Genomic DNA, 20,067 nt, shown 5'->3' with positions numbered 1-20,067 from the left:
GCGGCGGGACCGGACCGGAGCCGGGACCGGGAGCGGGGCCATGCGGGCCGCCCAGACCCCCGCCGTGAGTGCGGCCCGGGGCCGGGAGCCTCGGCACGGGGCAGGCCGGGGGGCGGTGTGGGGCGGTGGGCCTGGTGCGGGCCGGAGCGCTCCCGGTATGTGTGTGTGCGGGGGGCTGTGTGCTGCCGGTGGCCCCCGGTGACACACACACAACCCCCCCCCAGGCGCAGCAGCGGCCCCGGCGCCCCCCCCTGCAGGAGCTGCGGCTGCAGCCGGGCGCCGAGCGCACCAGTCTCACCCCGCTGTTCCGCCGGCTGCGGCTCAAGGTCGGTGCGGGGGGGGGGAGGCGGTTGGGGGGGTCCGGGGAGGCGGAAGGGGTGCTGGGGTGTACCGGAACTGGGGGTTCTGAGGTAGGGGTACCAGGACAGTGGGGGGACAGGTATATCTACTGGGGCGGGGGAAATGGGGGGGGTCGGTGGGAAATGGATATGGGGTGCTGGGGGGGAAGGGCAGGGTAGCCCTGACCCCCACCTCCCCAAATGTCCTGTAGGACCATGACTGCGCCACCCCAGTGTCCTGCACCCGGGGGCCCCCCAGCAATGTCACCCGGGTGCCCTGCACCCCAGGACCCCCCAGAAGTGCTATCCTGCTCCCCCCCAGCAGCACCGTCCCAGAGTCCCCTGGGACTCCTGCCCTGGGGCCCAGCACCTTGAAGACCCCCGGCAGTCCCACCCTGAAGCCTGGTGCCCCTGAGCCCCCCAGGTATCCCACCCTGGTGCCTGGTGCCCCAGAGCCCCCCAGCAGCACCAGCCTGGAGCCCCCTGGCAGTTCCACTCCAGGGCCCAGCACCCCGGAGCCCCCCAGAAGCCCTATGCCAGCCCCGCTGTGCAGCTCCATCATGGGGCCCAGCACCCCAGAGCCCCCCGGCAGCACCGTGCCAGCCCCCCTGTGCAGCTCCATCATGGGGCCCAGCACCCCAGAGCCCCCCGGCAGCACCGTGCCAGCCCCCCTGTGCAGCTCCATCATGGGGCCCAGCACCCCAGAGCCCCCCGGCAGCACTGTGCCAGCCCCCCTGTGCAGCTCCATCATGGGGCCCAGCACCCCAGAGCCCCCCGACAGCACCGTGCCAGCCCCCCTGTGCAGCTCCATCATGGGGCCCAGCACCCCAGAGCCCCCCAGCAGCACCGTGCCAGCCCCCCTGTGCAGCCCCAACCTGGGGCCCAGCACCCCGGAGCCCCCCAGCAGCACAGTGCCAGCCCCCTTTTGCAGCCCCAACCTGGGGCCCAGCACCCTGGAGCCCCCCAGCAGCACGGTGCCAGCCCCCTTGTGCAGCCCCAACCTGGGGCCCAGCACTCCGGAGCCCCCCAGCAGCATGGTGCCAGCCCCCTTGTGCAGCCCCAACCTGGGGCCCAGCACTCCGGAGCCCCCCAGCAGCACGGTGCCAGCCCCCCTGTGCAGCCCCGTCCCAGGGCTATGTACCCCGGAGCGCCCCAGCAGCACTGTGCCAAACCCCCTGTGCAGCCCAGTCCCAGGGCCATGCATGCCAGAGCCCCCCAGCAGCGCCATGCCGGCCCCCATATGCAGCCCTGTCCTGGGGCCCTGCACACCAGAGCCCCCCAGCAGCGCCAACCCAGCACCCTGCACCCCAGGGCCCCCTGGCATCATCAGCTCAGTGCCTTGCACCCCGAACTCCCTGGGCAGCACCACTCTAGCACCCTGCACTCCCGGCCCCCCCGGCAGTGTCAGCCTGGCCTCCTGCACCCCAGGGCTCCCTGGCACCAGCTCCACCCCGCAGGAAGCTCCATTCCACGGCTGGCGAGCGGTGCCCGCTGACCTCTCCTGCAGCCCCGTGGCCCCTGAGCCCTTGGCTGGAGATGGGAGTGTGGGTCCCCCGCCTTGCCAAGACACCCCTGAGGGGTGCAAGTCCCCAGCCCCTGCCCCGCCAGAGCAGCCCCCGCCCAGACCCCCTCCCACTGAGGCAGGTAGGTCAGAGCATGCCAGGTTGGAGGCAACGGCCACCCCCATCCCCTCGCCCGAGGTGGCCCCGGGTGCTGTGTCCTGGGTGTTGCCGCTGGTGTGGCTGGAGAAGAGCCTCAACACCTCGTCTCTGCTGGAGTCCCTGCGGCACAGCCTGCCCCTGCCTGTGCCCACCGCGGTCGCCGGCACCAGCGTCACCCCTGTGCCCACCGCGGTCGCCGGCACCAGCGTCACCCCTGTGCCCACCGCGGTCGCCGGCACCAGCGTCACCCCTGTGCCCACCACGGTCGCCGGCACCAGCGTCACCCCTGTGCCCACCGCAGTCACTGGCACCTTCATGACCCCCCGAGACCTGCGGGAAAAGAGCACAAACACATCCGTGGGTGGCCCTCCATGCGCCAAGGACAACGCTGCCGAAACAGACTCCCTGCTCTGGCAGTAAGTGTGGTGACGTCCCCCCCTAAACGGGGCTGTGGCACCCGTGTGCTGTCTGTGCCCCAAGCCCTCTCTCTGTCCCCAGCTGTCCCCGGGAGCAGCTGAAGTCCCTGCCACGGGCAGAGCTGGAAGGGCGGCTGGAGAGCACCCTCATCATCATCGAAGCCCTCTCGCACCAGCTGCGCGACTGGCAGGAGAGCCAGCGGCCGCTGCCCGGCGTGGGCCCGGCCGAGCAGAGGGACGTGCTCACACAGACAGACATCACCCACCCCAAAGGGGTAAGAGCCCTTGCCGGGGTGATCCCACCCCATTTTCCGTAGTCTTGGTGCCATGATGTTGCCCACATGTCACCAGCTGGACTGCAACCCGGTGGAGCAGAAGTAAAGCGGGGCTGCTGCGGCACGGCACAGCGCATGGCATCACGCGCCCGGCGCTGCTCCAGCCGCGTTATTGCGCCTGGCTCGACATGCTGAGTTTGCTGGATTTGAATCCTTTGTGTGGGGAAACATCCCTGGCATGAGTGGGGAGGGGGGGGACAGGAGGTGTCACAGCCAAATTACTCTTGCTGGACCCCAGGGTGGAGTGGGGCTGGTGCAAAGCCCCCTCTGCTCTGCCGGGATTCCCTTAGGAGGAGGAGATCTACCGCAACCTCTACCTCGAGCTGCGGAGGAAAACGGAGGCTCTGCAGCGGCAGCGGGGAGCGGAGCAGGACCTGCAGCAGGAGCTGGAGCTAACCACTGTGGGGACGGTGTGTCTCGGCTGGCTGCTGTGTGATGAGTGTACCGGGCCTCAGCCTGGCAGGGCACACGTGTACCCTGGGAGCGCTGCCTGAGTGCCGGTGCCCTTGTCCCTTCCCCAGGGTGCCTGGAGCAGGCAGTGCCTTCTGTTTCGAGGCCTCGTGGATGCCATGTTTCAGAGCTTGCAGGATGAGCAGGGAGCCCTCGACCGGGAGGTGAGCCCTGATGCGGCTAGGCTGGGCACCCTTTCCCCCCCAGGTTTCGGGAGACGCTGGCACTGTCGGCACACACACGGCAGCGGTCAGCTATACCTGGTGACTCCTGGTGCCATCTCCCCTCGCAGCAGGAGCAGGCGAGGGCCCTGGTGTCCCGGTGCCGGGCCATGCTGGAGAGCGTGCCCGGCAAGCTGCGGAGCTGCCTGGAGGAGCGGGATGCCATGAGGCAGCGAGCAGACGAAGCCCTCCGAGCCAAGGAAGAGGTAGGAGGGCAGCTGGTGGGGGGATCAGGGCAGGGTCTGCCATCCCCGTGCCTTTGATGGGGCATCCCATGTCTCTGCCCATCTCTGCGGAGGGGGAAGGTCTCTCTGGCATCCGGGGGGAAAAGCCTGATGTGGCCTTGGAAGGCCAGAAGGGCTGTGGCAGCCTGGGGTGGCTGGAGCTCTCGGGATGTTTTTTTTGGCTTGAGCTGTGTCCTGCTGGGAGCATGCGGGGATGGTTCCTGGGAGCTGCCCCTTGTGTGACACCGTGCCCGCAGCAGCATCCTTCCCTCGGCAGGGCGATCGCTTCCTGGAGGCCTTCCGCGCCCACGCCAGCGCCCGGATCAGCGCCCGCGACCAGAGCCTGGCATCCCAGCGAGAGCTGGGCACGCTGCTGGCGGATGCCATCGACCAGCAGGTACCAAGCAGGCGGGCATCTCCGTCTGCCTCCTCCCCGGGGAGGGGCTGGAAGGGTATCCCACATCCTGGGCTTGGGTGATGCTCTGAGCAATGGTCTGCGATGGGCTTGGGTCTGTCAGAGGTTTCTTGGCGCTGCTGCCGGGAAGCTGCTGCAGATCTGGCCTCGGGGCTGGTGCTCACCTCCCTCCATGGCCATTGAATGTGGCTCTTCCACCACGACAGCGCTGACCCGTCTCTCCTGCCCCACAGGTATCCCTGGCTGCTGAGGCTCAGCCTTTCCGGGAATTCATAGACATCACTTTTGAAAATCTGGAGGAGGAAAGGAGAGCCCTGGATGCGGAGGTGAGGAGTGTCACCGTGGGGACCAGCAGGCTCAACCCCTCTCCTCCCTGCTGGCATGGTCCAGGCTGGTGCTGCTTTGCTCCATCTCGGAGCAGTTTGTGCCCTGGGTACCACTGACAGCCTGGCTGCTGCCAGACCCATCCCTGGTCACGCAGCCGGGCAGAGACACCAGCCGGCACGGCCGTGCTGTGCTCAGCTCTGTCCATCGCTGTCGCCCCTTGCAGCGGGAGCAGGCGAGGGCCCTGGTGTCCCGGTGCCGGGCCGTGCTGGAGAGCGTGCCCGGCAAGCTGCGGAGCTGCCTGGAGGAGCGGGATGCCACGAGGCAGCAAGCGGACAAAGCTCATCAAGCCAAGGAGGAGGTAGAGAGTTGCCTAGTGCTGAGTGGTGCCTGGGGGTGTCTGCAGCCCGGCTGACCCCAGGCACGGGGTGACTTGGGGCACCCCTTGGTGTGGGAACACCCCATGGGGAAGAGCAGCCCAAAGCGAGCCCGAAGGACGCTGTGTCTCTGTAGGCGTCCTGCCAGCTGGAGGAGACCTCGGTGGCCCTGCGGGACTCAGTGGCTCAGCTAGAGCAGCTGACGGTGGCCAACTCGCGCCTCAGCGCAGGTAGGGGTGGGTGACATGGGGGCTGGAGCCGCCCGTGTCCCTGCTGCCCTCGTCCCCCCCGCACTGATGGCTCTGCCCCTCGCAGATCTGAGCTCCCTGATGACGAATCTGGCCAACCTGGAGCAGGAGCGGGATGCGCTGCAGCAGGAGAATGAGAAGCAGTGGGAGGAGATGGCCTGGTGGGTCTGAGCCCTGGGGCAGGGCATTGCCCCCCGCCATAGCCACCTCCTGCCACGCCTCGCCCCAAAACGTGGTACCCCCTGATCCCATCCTATCCCCGTAGGCTGGCACGGCAGAGGGATACCCTGCAGCAGGAGTGCAATGGGCTGTGCCAGGAGCTGCGGGAGGCAACTGAGTGCTGGGAGGTAGGAGCTGCCTGACCCTGCCCACGCCGTCACGCGCTGCTGGCCCCCGTCGTGGCCTCGCGGGAATGCTGGCGGACAGCCAGCAGCAGGATTAGCCCTCCTGCAGTGGGGGGGTGAGCGCGGCGAGGGCGGTTGACATCCCGCACGTAGCGTGGCTCTCCGTCCTGCCCGGCGGCAATTCTTGGGGGGGTGGGCAGCTCTTCGGGATAATTCCCCTGGCTGCAGGCGTGGTGCCATCCCTCAGCCTGCCCTATGTCCCCAGTAAACTGCTGGTCTCCAGGGGTTGGGTTGGTCTGCTGGGGTAAAGCTTCCCCTAATTGGAAACGGCACCTTGAGGCATGGGAGTGACCGTGCTGGGGGTCCCACTGGGGCCCCCTTGGGTCTCTGGCCAGGTTCTCATGGCTGTGTGCCCCCATCCTCTTGCAGTTCCTCGACCAGGAGAACCGCATGTCCCGCACGCAGCTGCTGGAGGTGGAGGCCAGGCTGAAGTCCTCGCTGGCCACCCTGCAGGAGCGCAGCCTGCAGTACGAGGAGCTGATGGACTCCCACCAGCGCCTGCGGTACCGACCCCCCTCGCCGCCTCTGCTTGAACCCCTCTGTCTTAGGAAATCAAGCTACTCCTGGGGTGTGGGGACACACAGGGGGACATGGCTCTGGTCACTGCTGCCCAGTCAAGCATGGTTACCCAGGCGGGTGGGAAGAGGCTGTGTGGAAGCCCAGCAGACCCCATCTTGGGGGAAGCTGTGGGGTTTGCACTCCCCCTGGGTCACGGTGGGAGGCAGGCATGGGAAATGCCCCCATCCCATGCCGAGGAGCGGGAACGCTGCTCCTGCTGAGGCTGATGCCACCCCTGCAGGGAAGAGCAGGCTGCCCTCAGCCAGGAGCTGGAAAACACCAAGGCCGAGCTCCTCAGCTTGCAGCTCAAGAGGGACAAAGTCTCCTGGTGCTCCACGGACATCGCCGAGAGCAAGATGCGGCTGCAGGAGCTTGCTGACTGCCTCAGGGCTGCTCTGCAAGAGGAGGTAGGAGCCCTCCCCTGAGGACAAGGACAAGGGGGTGGCCTGGGGGGTGGGGGTCAGACCCCTGTGGCTCTCCATAGCGTGGCTTCGAGACACCCCCCCTTGCTCGCCGGGGTAGTGCAGAGCTGGCACAAGCCGCACTCTGGTGCTGTGCTCTCCCTCCCCTCCAAAGGATGATGCCCCATCGAGAAGCAGAGCCTGGACACCGGCTCCACGGACGCCGGGTTGGAGGACACCGGGCTTGCAGACACCCCGCCGTGCCTGGACCCCCGCCTGCCGCACACCGGCATGCCGCACCCCGTACCACACCGGGGGCTCCTTTGTGGGCAGCGTCCTGAAAGCGGTGTCGGGGAAAGGTAAGCTGGCACCCGCCGTCTGAGTGCTGGGCGGGGGGCTGTCCCTGTGTGGGGATGGGGATCGCTCTCTCCCATGCTGGGGATGTGCACTGGTGTCGGGCGAGGAAGAGATCCCAGTGCTATCCTTGTGCCCTTCCCTGTGGATTCCCCAGTTGTTCCCTTGTGGCAGTCATGGGTTGGGTCACGGCTCCTGCAAGCAGTCAGGGTCTTCTCCGAGCTCCCCGGGGCAGATGGGTGCGTGGCTGAGCTTTGGTCGTGCTCCCTGCAACACGCAGGACTGGGTACAGCGCCTCTGCCCTCTCCTCTCCCAGATGCCGATGAAACCGCCGGAGGTGGGAGTGCATTTACCAAGGACAAACCTGCCTCTACACCGAAGCCAACAGGTACTGGGGCTGTCACCCTGCCCTGGACCCTGCTCCGAAGCTGCAGGGCTGCCTGCACGGGGGTGGATGAGCAGGCATGCCTTTGTGCTTGGCTCCATGTCCCCTGGGACTGATGTTCCCTCCCTGCCGCTCACGAGCCTCTGCCCTGCCCGCAGAGCCTGAGGACGGTCTGCTGGAGAGCGTAAAGGAGCTGAGAGCCATTGTCTCTGACCTCACCATGCTGAGCTCCCGCATCCAGGAGCTGGAGCAGAGCGAGTTCAAGGCGCTACAGACAGAGATGTGAGTTCAGCGGGGGCTCGTGTCGAGGGCTGGGCGTGGGCACAGCTCTCCTGGGCACGGTATCTCCTGCGGGCAGCCTGTCTGGGGTCTGCCTCTCACCCCAGTGCTGGATTAGACCTCTCCTGCCATGGCTACAAGGGCTTTTTCCAGCTGGCCAGGCTGGCGGGTTGGCCTCTCCCACCACGGGGCTGGTGGGATGCCCAGGACAGTGTTTGGTGCCGGGCACCATGCTTCCCACCGGCTCAGACCCACTGTCCTCTCCCAGCTCTGACCTGCGGCTCCAGCTGGAGACAGTGACAACCGAGAGCCAGGAGAAGATGGATGCCCAGGCTGCCACCATTGCCAAGCTGAACAAGGCGCTGAGGGGCAAGCTAGAGGTGAGCTGGTGCCAGAAGTGGGCCAGCGCTCACCCCAGGGCAGAGCCAAACTGGGACGGGCGCTGATCTAGGACACGGAGAAATCTGGGTGACTGGCTCCAGCGATGCCCCATGGGTGCTCCTGCCTCGTCTGACCTTCTCGAACATGAGAAAACCCACTCGCTCCCCAGGGTGCTGGGGGTGGCTGGGGCCGGGCACTGCCTGACACCGCTTCTTCCCCCCTGCAGAACGAGAAGGAGCTGCAGGATGTAGTGAAACAGCAGGAAGAGAAGATGCTGCACCTCATCGACAAGAGTGGGGAAGTCACGGTGCGCGATGGGGGCCTGGCTGGGCTGCAGCACCTGGGGGCTGCCAGCCACAGAACCCCTCTCAGTGTCTCCTTTCCCCCCGCAGAGGCTGAAGGGAGAAGTCTCGCAGCTAAAGCGCTCGCTCCAGCGTGCAGAGACAGAGGCCAAGGTGCTGTGGGAGGAGATGCGGGGGCAGGAGCCCAAGGTGGACGCTGCCTATGTCCAGGAGCGAGTCCTGCTGCGGCAGGAGGTGAGGCCGGGGGGCTGCCGGGGCTGCGGGCTCCTCGTGTCACCACCTCTCCATGGACAGGGACCTCTCTAGACCTCGTTCCTTAAGCAGGGTAGTGGGAGGGAGCCCCCCACCCCATACCTCTCCCTGAGGGAGTTCTCAGGGGCACTCGCTTTTTTTGCAGGTGGACAAACTGCGGCTGCTGCTCCTGGAGAAAGAGGATGAGAATCTGCTGCTCTCCGACAAGTACCTGGAGCAGGTACGGGGAGCCCCGAGGGGCTGACCTGGCTCTAGTCCCCTCTCCCTCTTTGGCCCGTCCCTGCCCAGTTTTGGAGCAGGCTCCTGACAAGCATCTCCCACCACAGGTCCAAGGGCTGGAGCTGAGGCTCCATCATGCCCAGAAAGTGCTGAGGACCCACGAGGAGATGCAGGAGAAGATGAAAGAGGTGAGGTTTGCGATTCATCGCTCTCACCTTTGCTGTGACTGCAGCAACACAAATCTTCATCCCAAATGCTGTTGCTAACGCTGCTGCCGTTCCCAGGTCCTGTTGGCCGTCCCCGACGTGGCAGTGGGCTGCCAGGAGCTCCATGGCCTGCTGCGGTACTTGGGCCTGAAGCCGGCCAGTAGCAGCAAGGAAGCCGCTGAGCCGCTATAGCCCGTAGCATGAAACCTTCCTGTTCTTAATGCTGTCCTGCCTGTTCTTAATGCTGTAATTATTTATTGAATAAAGTTTTGTTGGCTTTCACCCTGCCTGGTGGACGGATGCAGGAAGCTCCTGGTGCCCTGGGTGGGGACAACTAGTCCAGCCTGTGCCGGCTGTGCCTGCTCCGTCCCCGTCACGGGGCTGCAGCCACCCTAGGACCTCTCCTCCTTGGCGGGGACCATGCAACCCCCCTGCCAGCGCTTGCTCTCAATAAGGCACTGCGTTCCCCAGGCTCCCACCCTGCGGCCCCGGCAGCAGCCAGCGTGCCCAGGCTGACCTAGCTTCCCTCCCCGGGCCCCCGCTCCTCCTCCTGCCCTAGATTCCCTGGGTGCCCCGCTCCTGCTTGCCCCTGCAGAGGGTATCGGAGGCTGGATTCTGCTTCCCCCATCACTGGGGCCGTGGGCTACAAGCCTGTTGCATGCGGATGGTTCCCTTCCCAGTGCGGCTCCAGCATGCGGCATCCCCTGGGTCGCAGCAAGCGCTGCCTGCCAGGCACTGGGAGCTCTGCCAGCTCCTGCTCCCAGCCCCCCCCCTTGGCCCCTGCTGCTGCAGGTGGGGGGGGGCTCCCCCAGGGCCCCCCCTGGCTCCCAGCACAGCTCCAGCCTCACCTCCTTCCTTCCCTGCTAGGGCATCTCCTGGGGGATCCCCCTCCCGGTGTTCCCGACCCCAAGGATGCTCCCCGCCGCCATGGGGGCCATGCAGCACTTCCCTCCCCCAGCACGGCCCAAAATAGCAGTGTTCCAACAAGTGCTCTGGTTTTTAATGGCCTGTTTCTCCTGCCTGGGGGGGGGGGGGATCACCTTCCCCTGCCCTCTGCCACAGCCCTGCTGCCCCGCACGGCGTGGGTGCTGCAACACCCTGGGTGCTGGCACCTTTATTCACCCCCGCACCCAGGAAAAGGAGGTGTTTAGGGTTGCACCCCTCTTTACGGGGTGCGTGGGAAGAGAAGCAGTGCTTGCTGCTCCCTGGCATCGCCTCCCTCCCTGCTGTGGCTGTGACCCTGATGGCAGGGGGTCGGGTAGGGGGCCCCCCCAGACGAGGGGCCGGCAGCGGGGGCCCCAGGCTGTGCCCGGCTCTGGGATGCAGGGAGAGATGCGCTCCCCTCCCTGGATTAGGGCCATGCGGGGCAGCTGAGCCCTCCTTTTACGGCGGGGATTCAGCAGAGCACGGCCCTGGCAGCCGGCCCCGTGGGGTGAGCGGGGACACTGCTATTGTCCCTGCGCCCGCTCCAGGCGGCTTTTTGGGGGGGTACTGGTGTCCTGTGGGAGCCCCAGCCCTGTCCCGGGGGTGTGGGGCTCTGCACTGCTGGGGCTTGGTCCCTGCTAGCAGAGGTGACGCAGTCGGGGTCTATGGCACAGCAGTGGTGGGTGGCACAGTGGGGTCCCCAGCCTGGGGGTGGCACAGTGGGGTCCCTGGCCCAGAGGTGACGAGGGGAAGGTCCCTGCCCCTAGCTGGCAGTGGCAATAGGGTGGCACAGCGGGGTCCCCAGCAGTGGCAGGGGGGTGGCAGGGGGAGTCCCTACCCATAGCCAGGAACAGCACGGTAAGGTCGGCGGCACAGAGGGGTCTCCAGCAGCAACACGGGGTGGCACTGGGGTGGCACAGTGGGGACCCTGGGTGGCGTGGGGGTCCCCGCCCATGACAAGGGGTGACTCAGCTGGCTCCCTGGCCGGGCGGTGGGGGTGCACAGAGGGGTCCCCACCAGCAGCAGGGCACAGGGGCAGCACAGCGGGGTCCCCGGCCCGTGGTTGTCACCCTGGGGTCCCCACCAGCGGCAGGGGTTGTCGCCGGGGGGGGGTGTGCGTGCGGCGGCGGGGGGGGGCGGAGCGGGCCGGGGGGGCCGGTCCTGCCGGGTGCCGCCCCGCCGGTCACGTAGCTCTGCGGCATCGCAGCCCCATTTACCGCGGGGCCGGAGCGCGCAGCCCGCAGTCCGCGCCGCCCGCCCTGCACGGTAAGGGGGAGCCGGGAGACCGGGGAGGGGCGGGGGGGGGGCACCGCCCGGGCACCGCGGCGGCGGGAGCCGACTGCCCCGCCGGGGGCTCCGGGGTGTCTCCGTGCGGCGCCGCCGGCATGCCGGGGGTCGGGCAGGGCTGGGGGTCTCCGGGGCAGGGGGAACCCCGGGCATGGGGGTGCTGGGGCGGGGGGGAGCCCGGAGACACCCCCTGCGCTGGCGCAGCCCCAGCCCGGGCGGTACCGGCCGGGGGATCGCCGCCCCGGGGGGAACACCGGCTCGCCGGGACATCCTCGGCCCCGCAGCGGCGCCAGCCCCGGGGTACCCCCGCCGCCGGGTACCCCCAGCCCCGGTTGTGCCGCCCCTGGGGTCTCCCCCTCCCCAGGGAGCGCCATTCGCGGGGTATTTCCATCCCTCCCCGTATCCCCATCCCCGCGCTATCGCCATCCCCCTCGTACCTCCCACCCGGGCTGTCCCCGGCCCCGGGGTACCTCCATCCCCGGGCCCCCCCCCCGGGCTCTGCCCCGACCCCCCGCGAAGCTGCGCTCCCTCAAGATGGCTGGGCTGGGGGCGGGCGAGCAGGCAGCAAAATGGCTGGGAGCTCCCCGGCATCCTCCACGAGGCCCTGCCCGTCCCGGGGTGAGGGCAGCTGCCTGCTTATGCACCGCGTCCGCCCCGCGGGGCCACGGTCCCAGCCACGCGGGGGTCCCCGGTCCCCGCAGGGTGCGGGTACGGGTGCGTGGCGGATGCCTCTCCGGCGCGTGACTCAGCCCCCGTCTGCTCACAGCCACCACCACCATGACGCACCAATACCCCGCGCTGACGGCCGAGCAGAAGAAGGAGCTGTCGGACATCGCCCTGCGCATCGTGGCCCCCGGCAAGGGCATCTTGGCCGCCGATGAGTCCGTAGGTCAGTGATGGCGGGGGGATCTGTCCCGCCACCCCTTTTCCCCGCGCCTGAGGCTGACGAGGGTGCTGGGTGCCCACAGGGAGCATGGCGAAGCGCCTCAACCAGATTGGGGTGGAGAACACAGAGGAGAACCGCCGGCTGTACCGCCAGATCCTCTTTAGCGCCGACAGCCGGGTGAAGAAATGCATTGGGGGTGTCATCTTCTTCCACGAGACCATGTACCAGAAGGCCGACGACGGCACCCCCTTCGTCCAGATGATCAAGGACAAGGGCATCGTCGTGGGCATCAAGGTGTGGGGGGTGTCCTGTGAGTTTGTGGGGTGCTGAGGGTGCTTGGAGGGTGCTGGTGGGGCTCAGCGCTGCCTTCCCTTTCTCTCCGCAGGTGGACAAGGGCGTTGTGCCGCTGGCTGGGACGGATGGCGAGACCACCACGCAGGGTAGGCGGAGCGGGTAGGGGGGCAGGGGCCGCGGGGTTTGGGGCTGCAGGGCTGACGTGCTGCCTGGCAGGTCTGGACGGGCTGTCAGAGCGCTGTGCCCAGTACAAGAAGGATGGGGCCGACTTTGCCAAGTGGCGCTGCGTGCTGAAAATCAGTGACAACACCCCCTCCGCACTCGCCATCATGGAGAACGCCAACGTCCTGGCCCGCTACGCCAGCATCTGCCAGCAGGTATGTGTCTGTGGCCAGGCATCGCCCCACGGGATGGGCATTGACCCATAGGATGGTTGTTGACTTAAGGGGCCAGGTATTGCCCCACAGGGAGGGTCACAGATCCATGGGGCTCAGCAATGCCCCTGTGCCCGAGTATCACCCATGGGCTGGACATCAACCCATGGGCTGGGTAACACCTTATGTGGATGGGTATTGACCCCCAGGACCAGGCATTGCCCCATGGGGTGGGCATCACCCATGGGGCCTGGCATTGCTGCATGGGGCTGGGCATCACCCCGCAAACATGGGCATTGCTCTATGGGGCCAAGAATTGACCTTCCTAGGTTGGGCATCGCCCCACTGGGATGGGCATCACCGGCAAGGGTGGACATTGAACCTCGGGGCTGAGCATCGCCCCGCAGGTCCAGGCATTGGCCCACATTGCCATGGGGCCGAGGTGATGCCCAGGGATGTCCCTGTGATGGCATCTGCCTGGTGTTTGCAGAACGGCATCGTGCCCATCGTGGAGCCGGAGATCCTGCCTGATGGTGACCACGACCTCAAGCGGTGCCAGTACGTGACGGAGAAGGTGAGCACTGGAGCGGGCAGTGGGGTGGGCACCATGCTGCGCTGTGCCATGCCGTGCCGGGGGATTCCACGCTGCCTGTCCTCCCCAGGTGCTGGCAGCTGTCTACAAGGCACTGAGCGACCACCACGTCTACCTGGAGGGGACCCTGCTGAAACCCAACATGGTGACCCCCGGGCACTCCTGCCCCACCAAGTACAGCCCCGAGGAGATCGCCATGGCCACCGTCACCGCCCTGCGTCGCACTGTGCCCCCGGCTGTGCCAGGTACCGGCACCAGAACGTGGTAGGAACCAGGAGGGGGATGTCCTCTGGCCCCCCTGGTGCCATAACCCCGCTCTCTGCAGGTGTCACCTTCCTGTCTGGGGGTCAGAGTGAGGAGGAGGCTTCCATCAACCTCAACGCCATCAACACGTGCCCGCTGGCGCGGCCATGGGCCCTCACCTTCTCCTACGGGCGGGCGCTGCAGGCGTCGGCGCTCAACGCCTGGCGCGGGCAGCAAGACAACGCCACCGCCGCCACCGAGGAGTTCGTCAAGCGCGCAGAGGTGATGGCGGTGGCCCCCACAGGAGAGGGGTGCTGAGGGCTGCGTCCCACGGGTGACACCAAGGGCTGTGCCCCAATGGGGTGATGGGGACACCAAGGCGTGTGTCCCCGTGGGAGGGGGTACGCCAATGGCTGTGCCCCTTGGGGCGGGGGATGCTGAGGGCGACGTCCCATGGGGGTGACAGGAGACACCAAGGGCTGTGCCCCACAGGACGGGATGCCAAAGGCCGTGGCCCTCATGGGGGGACACACAGGACTGTGGGTTGGGGGACAGTGAGGACCGCGTCCTCAGAGGGTGATGGGGGATGCCAAGGACCAGGTCCCTGCGGGATGGGCCATGCCCATAGGGTGACATGGGACATCAAGGGCTCTGTCCCTGTGGGAAGAGGGATGCCAAAAGCCATGTCCCGTGGGGTGACGGGGGACGCTGAGGGCTCTGTCCCCATGGGAGAGGGATGCCAAGGGGCACAGGGGATGCCAAGGACCATGTCCCCATGGGCTGGGGGGCCCTGAAGGCTGAGTCCCCAGGGACTGGGGCCGTACCCCACGGGGGCCGCTGACGTTTGCTTTCTCCGCAGGTGAACGGGCTGGCGGCGTTGGGCAAGTACGAGGGCAGCGGGGACGACTCGGGGGCCGCCGGGCAGTCCCTCTACGTGGCCAACCACGCCTACTGAGCCCCGGCCGGGCGCCCCACCGGCCCCGGCCCCCGCCCTGGCCCCCTCCCCGCCACTGCTCACACCCCGCTTCCACCCCAGCCACCCAGGGGAGCCACCACGCGGGGAGGGGAAGGGGAGTGCGCCCCATGGGCCGGCCCCATGCCGCTGTGTCCGCAGATGAAGTGGGGGGCCCGGGTTACCTGGCCCCCGGAGGGAGCCACCCAGCTGCCCCTTTGGCGGGGGGCTCCCGCCAGGCCGTGGGGGAGGCCCGGCCACGTGGCGGGCAGGAGGGGAGGCCTGGGGGTGCCCCTGCCCTGCCGTAGCTTCGCAGTCCCAGTCGCTGGTGCCCTTGGGGCGCCTGTGTTGTGTTCGCCATGTGCACCCCATGTACCAAATAGCCTAACAACGAATAAATGGTAGAGACAGCGCTATGCCGCCTCCTCCCTCGCCGCCGGGTACCCGGGGACCGCGCACTGCTCCATCGCGGGCTGCCCCGTCCCTCCACCGCCCCTGGGCACCACTTGCAACCTGTTGTGCTCACCCATGCAATGAGCTGTGCCCGGTGTCAGACCACCCACACCCATCGTGAGGCTCTGGGAGGCAGGAGGGGTGGCTGGGCTCTCCCCGAGGGCCATGGGGTGGGTAAGGAGCCCCTGGGAAGCCCCTGTTCCACCTCCCACGCCGTTGCCACCCCGCTTTCCCGGCCGCGGTGCTCGGCGCTGCACAGGCGTCCGCTGCGGCCCCTCCCTCCCGCGCGGCGGCACCGCCTGTCCCTCCGCGGCACTCGTAGAGGCCGTGCGGCCAAATCCCGCCTCCTCAGGGTGGGTATCGCGCTCTGATTGGTGCTGCTGCCAGCCCGTCTGCGCCGCCGAGCTCCGGACTCCACGACTTCATTGGCTGGTGTGAGGACTGGGCGCTCTGAATGGCTGGGCTGGGTGCAAGCTCCGCCCTCCCGGCTGGTCCGGGAAGTGAAGATGGCGGCGGCGGCGGCGCTAGCGGCGGATGAAGCAGGTACCGGCGGCACCCGGGTGCCCGGGGCTCGGTCGCTGTCCCCCAGCCCCTGTCCCCGGGTGCCCGGTCCCCGCCCCATCCCTGGGGAGCCGGGCCGGTGCTGAGCACTGTCCCCGCAGAGCGGGCGCGGGGCCGGCGGGCCGCCCTGTCCTTCGCGGCCATCGCCGTGGTGCTGGGGCTGCCGCTGTGGTGGAGGACGACTGAGACCTACCGCGCCGCCCTGCCCTACGCGGACATCGACGGGCTGGGCCAGCTGCCGGTGAGCGCCGGTGGGGCTGGGGCAGCGGGTCCTGGGGCTCGGGTGCCCGGGCTGACGCCTCTGCTCAGTTCCAGCTGGCCGTGCCCGTCGCCGTGGTCTTCGCCCCGGGGTCGGTGCCCGGGGACCTGCCGAGGCCGCTGCCCTTCAGGGACGTGCAGGAGATGGAAATTTCCGTGAATTGTGAGAGACCCCTCTGGCTGTCCCTGCCCCGTCCGTCCCTCCTGGGTGGCCTCATCCTTCCCGGGGGTGGTCCCTGCGTGCCAGCGGCTTCTGTCCCCAGGAAGCCGGCACTGGCTGTCAGCCTGGAGCTCCCCGCACCCCAAACCCGCATCCATCAGCATCATCCCGTCCTAAGCTGGCAGTACAGGGGAGCAGTGGGGACAGCAAGGTCCCCAGGGTGCTGCAGAGAAGAGACCAGCTCCCTTCCCTGGGGATGGGGGCACTGGCAGCCCTCGGAGGGTGGGACGTGTCCTGGCTGGCATGGGACTGTCCTGCCTGCCAGCGTGGACCAGCTGAGGCCACATGCCATGGTTGGTCACTCAGCTGAGGTTAGCGCTGGTGCCCAAAGGACCTTGTGGCATGTGTCCCCCTGAGGCTGTCCCTTGTCCCTCTTAGCACCTGGCTCCTAGGAAGGGCCAGGACTAGCAGCTTCACTCAGGCTTTCCCCCCCTGGCAGTGAGAACCAGCATCACGGCCCGCTACGAGACAGTCTATCGCAGCACCACAGCTCAGGAGGAGGCAGCGCTGGATGTGGCTACTGCACAAGGTACCGGGACGAGGGATCGCAGTAGCTGGGGGAGATCTGTGGGGGAGCAAGCTCCTCTTTCTGAGGCTGGTTGAACAAAGGTACTCAGCTTTACTTCATCTCAGGGTGGGACAGGGATTGGAGTGAAATTCCCAACGCTGCTTGTGCTTCCATCTTCCCCAGAGGCTGACGCTGCTCTGCACCTGCTGCAGAACGCTTCTTTGGGCTCTCTGACCATGTACGTGGTCCCTGAAACCTCCTCTCTCCTGCCTCAGGTAAGGAACAGCACCCTACGGTGCCAACCTCTCTTACTTCACCCCATGAAGGTGCCCTGGGGGAGGCATCTGTCCCCAGGCTGTCACGGGTGGCACCATGCTGTTCTCCGACGCGTTGACAGGAGCCAGCCCTGCTCCCAGCCCTCACCCCTGCCCCTTCTCCAGGGCATCAGCGCTTATGTGGGGAAGCACCGCAGCGCCCTGATAAGGGCTGGGGGGGATCTGCCCGCTCTCCGCACCCGCATCCAGCAGCTCACACAGGTGATGTCCTTCACGGCCAGCTCCATCGCTGCCAGCCTCTCAGACCGCGTGCCTGATGGCCAGCTTGGCCCTGACGCCCGGCGGCACTTGAAATCCAGCCTGGGTACGGATGTGCTTCCCAGCCCTGTTCCCTGACCCAGGGAAGGCCTGCTGGCTCTCGGGGAGATGCTGTTCCTGCTATACCTGTAGCATTTCTGGATGTCTTCTGGGGTAACAGACCTTGGGGTCTTCCCTTCGCCCTTGGTAGTTGCTTTGGGCTGGGATCCATGCTGCGATCGCTGTGTGTTGGGGCACCCCTGCATCAGGGAGGGCCAGGGAGGAGGGGGTCAGGTCCTGCTGCTCTTGGGAGCTCTGTCATGGCTACATGCCTGGCCTGGGCAACAACAGGCAGTGGCCGTGCCAGTGCCACACAGGTGTTGGGTCTTCGGCAGGGTATGAGATCACCTTCAGCCTGCTGAACCCTGACCCCAAGTCCCATGCCGTGGACTGGGACATTGAGGATGCCGTGAACCGCTATGTGCAGCCCGTCCTGGACAAACTGAGCTTGGTGGCCAACTTCTCTGTTGACTCGCAGGTGAAGGGCTGGGAGAGGCGATGGGGAGAGCCCAGCCTTGGCCTTCCCGGGTGCTGTGGGATACAATTCTCTCCCAGCAATGTCTTTGTTGTGTGCCTGCAGATCCTGTACTATGCTGTCCTAGGAGTGACGCCACGCTTTGACAAGGAGTCCTCCAGCTTCCTCCTGAGCGCCCACAGCCTCCCGCACGTCATCAACCCTGTGGAGGCCAGGCTGGGTGAGTGCTGCGCTCCTGACTTGGCTGTCACGGGCTCTGCTGAGGGAGGGGGGACAGCCATGCTTATGGCCTGTGCCCCTGCCCTCCCCGTAGCACCATGCCCTGCCAGCCCCGGATGGGAGCGAGTGTGACTGAGACCTGCTGGGCTGGCAGTTCTGTTTGGGGGTTGCTGTGGAAGGAAGAGCAGGGCTGGGCTCTGCCCCAGCACTGCGTGCAGGCAGTCTGGCCTTGCTGTCCCTGCCAGCCAGGGGAGTTCTTTGACTCTGTCCCGCTGCAGGCTCCAGTGCTGCCTCGCTCTACCCCGTGCTGAACTTCTTGCTATACGTGCCAGAGCGTTCCCACTCGCCTCTGTACATCCAGGACAAGGACGGAGCCCCAGTGAGCACCAATGCCTTCCACAGCCCCCGCTGGGGCGGCATCATGGTACGGGGCCGTGGGGGTGCTGGCAGCACTCAGGCAAGGCGGCAGCTCCCCATCCCCAGCGAGTGCTGGCAGCCCTGCCAGCCCCAGGGCCCCGGCTGTGCCTTGCTGATACGCTCCCCTGCAGGTTTACAACGTTGAAACCCCTGTTTCCCCCGAAGCCTCCCTCCCGCTGCACGTGGACGTGGACATGGTGCGAGTGATGGAGGTTTTCCTGGCCCAGCTCCGGTGAGGATGCGCTCTTCCCTCCCCGGGCCTCTGGGTGCTCTCCTGGCACATGTGGAAATTGATGGGGTCAGAGCAGGCTGTACCCATGCAGCTCGTTTGCTCCTCTGTGGGCTCCAGGAGGCTGAGGGTGGCTTTTTGTGGCTGTGGAGGTGCTGACCACCAGCCAGCATTGCTCTCAGGAGCGCGTGTGGGACTGCAGGCTTGTAATGTGGGCTGGGACCTTCACCTCTACTCCCAGGCTACTGTTTGGGTTATCTCGTGAGGAGCTGCCCCCTGAGTTCCTGCTGGAGAGCCCAGGGAATGAGGGGCTGGCCGACTGGGAGCTGGACCGCCTGCTCTGGGCCCACACTGTGGAGAACATCGCCACCGTGTCCACCACCTTGACCTCGCTGGCCCAGCTCCTGGACAAGATTGGGAATATTGTCATCAAAGATGATGTTGCCTCTGAGGTAGAGCTGGGGCACCCTGAGTTGGGGAGCGGAGGGGGCTAGGTGTCACTGTCCCTGTGCAGACCATGAGCTCTCACTGGTGTGGTGCTACCCAGGTCTGGCAGCGAGGAGGCCCCAGGCTTGTTCTTGTGGTCCTCCCTGGCCAGGGACTGACTGTCGGTGGTGTTCCCACACAGGTGTACCGAGCGGTGGCCTCAGCACAGAGCGCCATGGCCAAGCTTGCCACAGGCCACCTGCACTCAGCTTTCCAGGCTAGCAAGGAGGCAGTCACCTCCTCGGAGCGGGCCTTCTTTGACCCGTCTCTCCTCCATCTCCTCTACTTCCCTGATGACCAGAAATTTGCCATCTACATCCCGCTCTTCCTGCCCATGGCTGTTCCTATTCTCCTCTCCCTGGCCAAGATTGTCCGGGAGGCCAGGCAGCGTAAGAAGGAGCCCACCAAGATGGACTGAGCCCATCACCATGGTCCCCTGCCTTGGGGCTGTCTGCACCTCGTGCAGCATGTTGTCACGGACCTACGGCCCAAGAAGGTGCTCCAGAACGGTCTCGGGGCCAGCCCTGGCAGCTCAGCTTGGGTCTGCCATGGCCAAGACGCTGGAGTGGGAAGAGAGGCTGCTTTGAGGGGTGGAAGATGCTCTCAGTCTGGGTCCTGAGCCCTCTGCCCAGTAGTGCTGAGATCAGAGAGGAGGGAGGGGGCTCCCCATGCGCACCCCTGGCCCTGCACTGTGTTCAGAACAAGCTGCTGTATAAATAAAGAAAATCCCCGGTTGTGCGGGGGGCTGGTGTGGGGCTGTGTGACTCTCTTCCCCTGCTCCGCCCTTAGCCCTCTGTGGGTGCCCATTACCCTGCCTTTCCCTAGCCCCCCCCCCCCGCATTGCTTTATGGGGTCTGGCTCCTATCTTGTGGGTATTTGGCCCAAAGCACGTGTTGTGGGGGACAGTTACGGGCTTCAGCTGCTGGGGGGGCAGTTCTTACTTAATGGGGTCTCTCTTGTTGATGGGTATTGGGCCTCCTGCGGGCAGTTACACCTTAATGGGGTCCAGCTCCATTCAGTAAATTAGCTTGAGGCTCTTGGGGGGGGGCGGGTTATGGGGTCCCCCACACCCTATTATGGGTGTTTCCCCCCTGTGCTCTCGGGGCGGGTGTGGGGCTCTCCCCACACCACCCACCGTCCTGGGGGGCTGCTCACCCAGAGGCTCCCGGGGACCCTCCTGTGCTCTGACCCCTCTGGCGGGGGACGCTCAGAGCCTCTCGGAGCAGCCGGGGGGGCCCCGTGTGTTGTGTGTGTCCCCCCCCCCCCCGTGCCGGGCGGTGCTGGGCCGGGCGGGGGGCGGGTCGCGG

The 20,067-nt window shown here is 66.8% G+C and overlaps 3 protein-coding genes across 3 annotated transcripts; all 3 read left to right on the top strand.

Moving 5' to 3' along the window:
• Positions 1–40: 40 nt before the first annotated feature.
• SPAG5 (sperm associated antigen 5) lies at positions 41–8,951 on the top strand. Its single transcript, XM_059829511.1, has 23 exons — positions 41–64; positions 225–326; positions 551–2,415; positions 2,498–2,690; positions 3,272–3,364; positions 3,496–3,627; positions 3,923–4,042; positions 4,294–4,386; positions 4,611–4,745; positions 4,898–4,991; positions 5,077–5,170; positions 5,275–5,356; positions 5,783–5,916; positions 6,213–6,384; positions 6,548–6,731; positions 7,043–7,114; positions 7,270–7,393; positions 7,659–7,770; positions 7,998–8,078; positions 8,164–8,307; positions 8,471–8,545; positions 8,652–8,732; positions 8,829–8,951. Exons 1-23 carry the CDS (start codon positions 41–43, stop codon positions 8,940–8,942), a joined length of 4,320 nt encoding a protein of 1,439 aa, XP_059685494.1. The 3' UTR covers positions 8,943–8,951.
• A 1,966-nt stretch (positions 8,952–10,917) lies between these two features.
• ALDOC (aldolase, fructose-bisphosphate C) lies at positions 10,918–14,335 on the top strand. The gene is made up of 9 exons (XM_059829281.1): positions 10,918–10,940; positions 11,728–11,850; positions 11,930–12,141; positions 12,233–12,287; positions 12,358–12,518; positions 13,006–13,089; positions 13,178–13,352; positions 13,433–13,632; positions 14,210–14,335. The coding sequence occupies exons 2-9, from the start codon at positions 11,739–11,741 to the stop codon at positions 14,303–14,305; spliced, it is 1,095 nt and encodes a 364-aa protein (XP_059685264.1). The 5' UTR covers positions 10,918–10,940; positions 11,728–11,738; the 3' UTR covers positions 14,306–14,335.
• Positions 14,336–15,255: 920 nt separating this feature from the next.
• PIGS (phosphatidylinositol glycan anchor biosynthesis class S) lies at positions 15,256–19,213 on the top strand. The gene is made up of 12 exons (XM_059829313.1): positions 15,256–15,298; positions 15,418–15,557; positions 15,626–15,737; positions 16,234–16,323; positions 16,486–16,577; positions 16,743–16,941; positions 17,270–17,412; positions 17,515–17,629; positions 17,907–18,052; positions 18,177–18,277; positions 18,516–18,726; positions 18,903–19,213. The coding sequence occupies exons 1-12, from the start codon at positions 15,262–15,264 to the stop codon at positions 19,176–19,178; spliced, it is 1,662 nt and encodes a 553-aa protein (XP_059685296.1). The 5' UTR covers positions 15,256–15,261; the 3' UTR covers positions 19,179–19,213.
• The last annotated feature ends 854 nt before the right edge of the window (positions 19,214–20,067 follow it).

Source organism: Gavia stellata, chromosome 25, assembly GCF_030936135.1.
Source record: "Gavia stellata isolate bGavSte3 chromosome 25, bGavSte3.hap2, whole genome shotgun sequence".
In the NCBI taxonomy this organism is placed as follows: domain Eukaryota; kingdom Metazoa; phylum Chordata; class Aves; order Gaviiformes; family Gaviidae; genus Gavia; species Gavia stellata.
The sequence above is the reverse complement of the archived record's forward strand: the minus strand, read 5'-3'. Positions and strand labels throughout refer to the sequence as shown.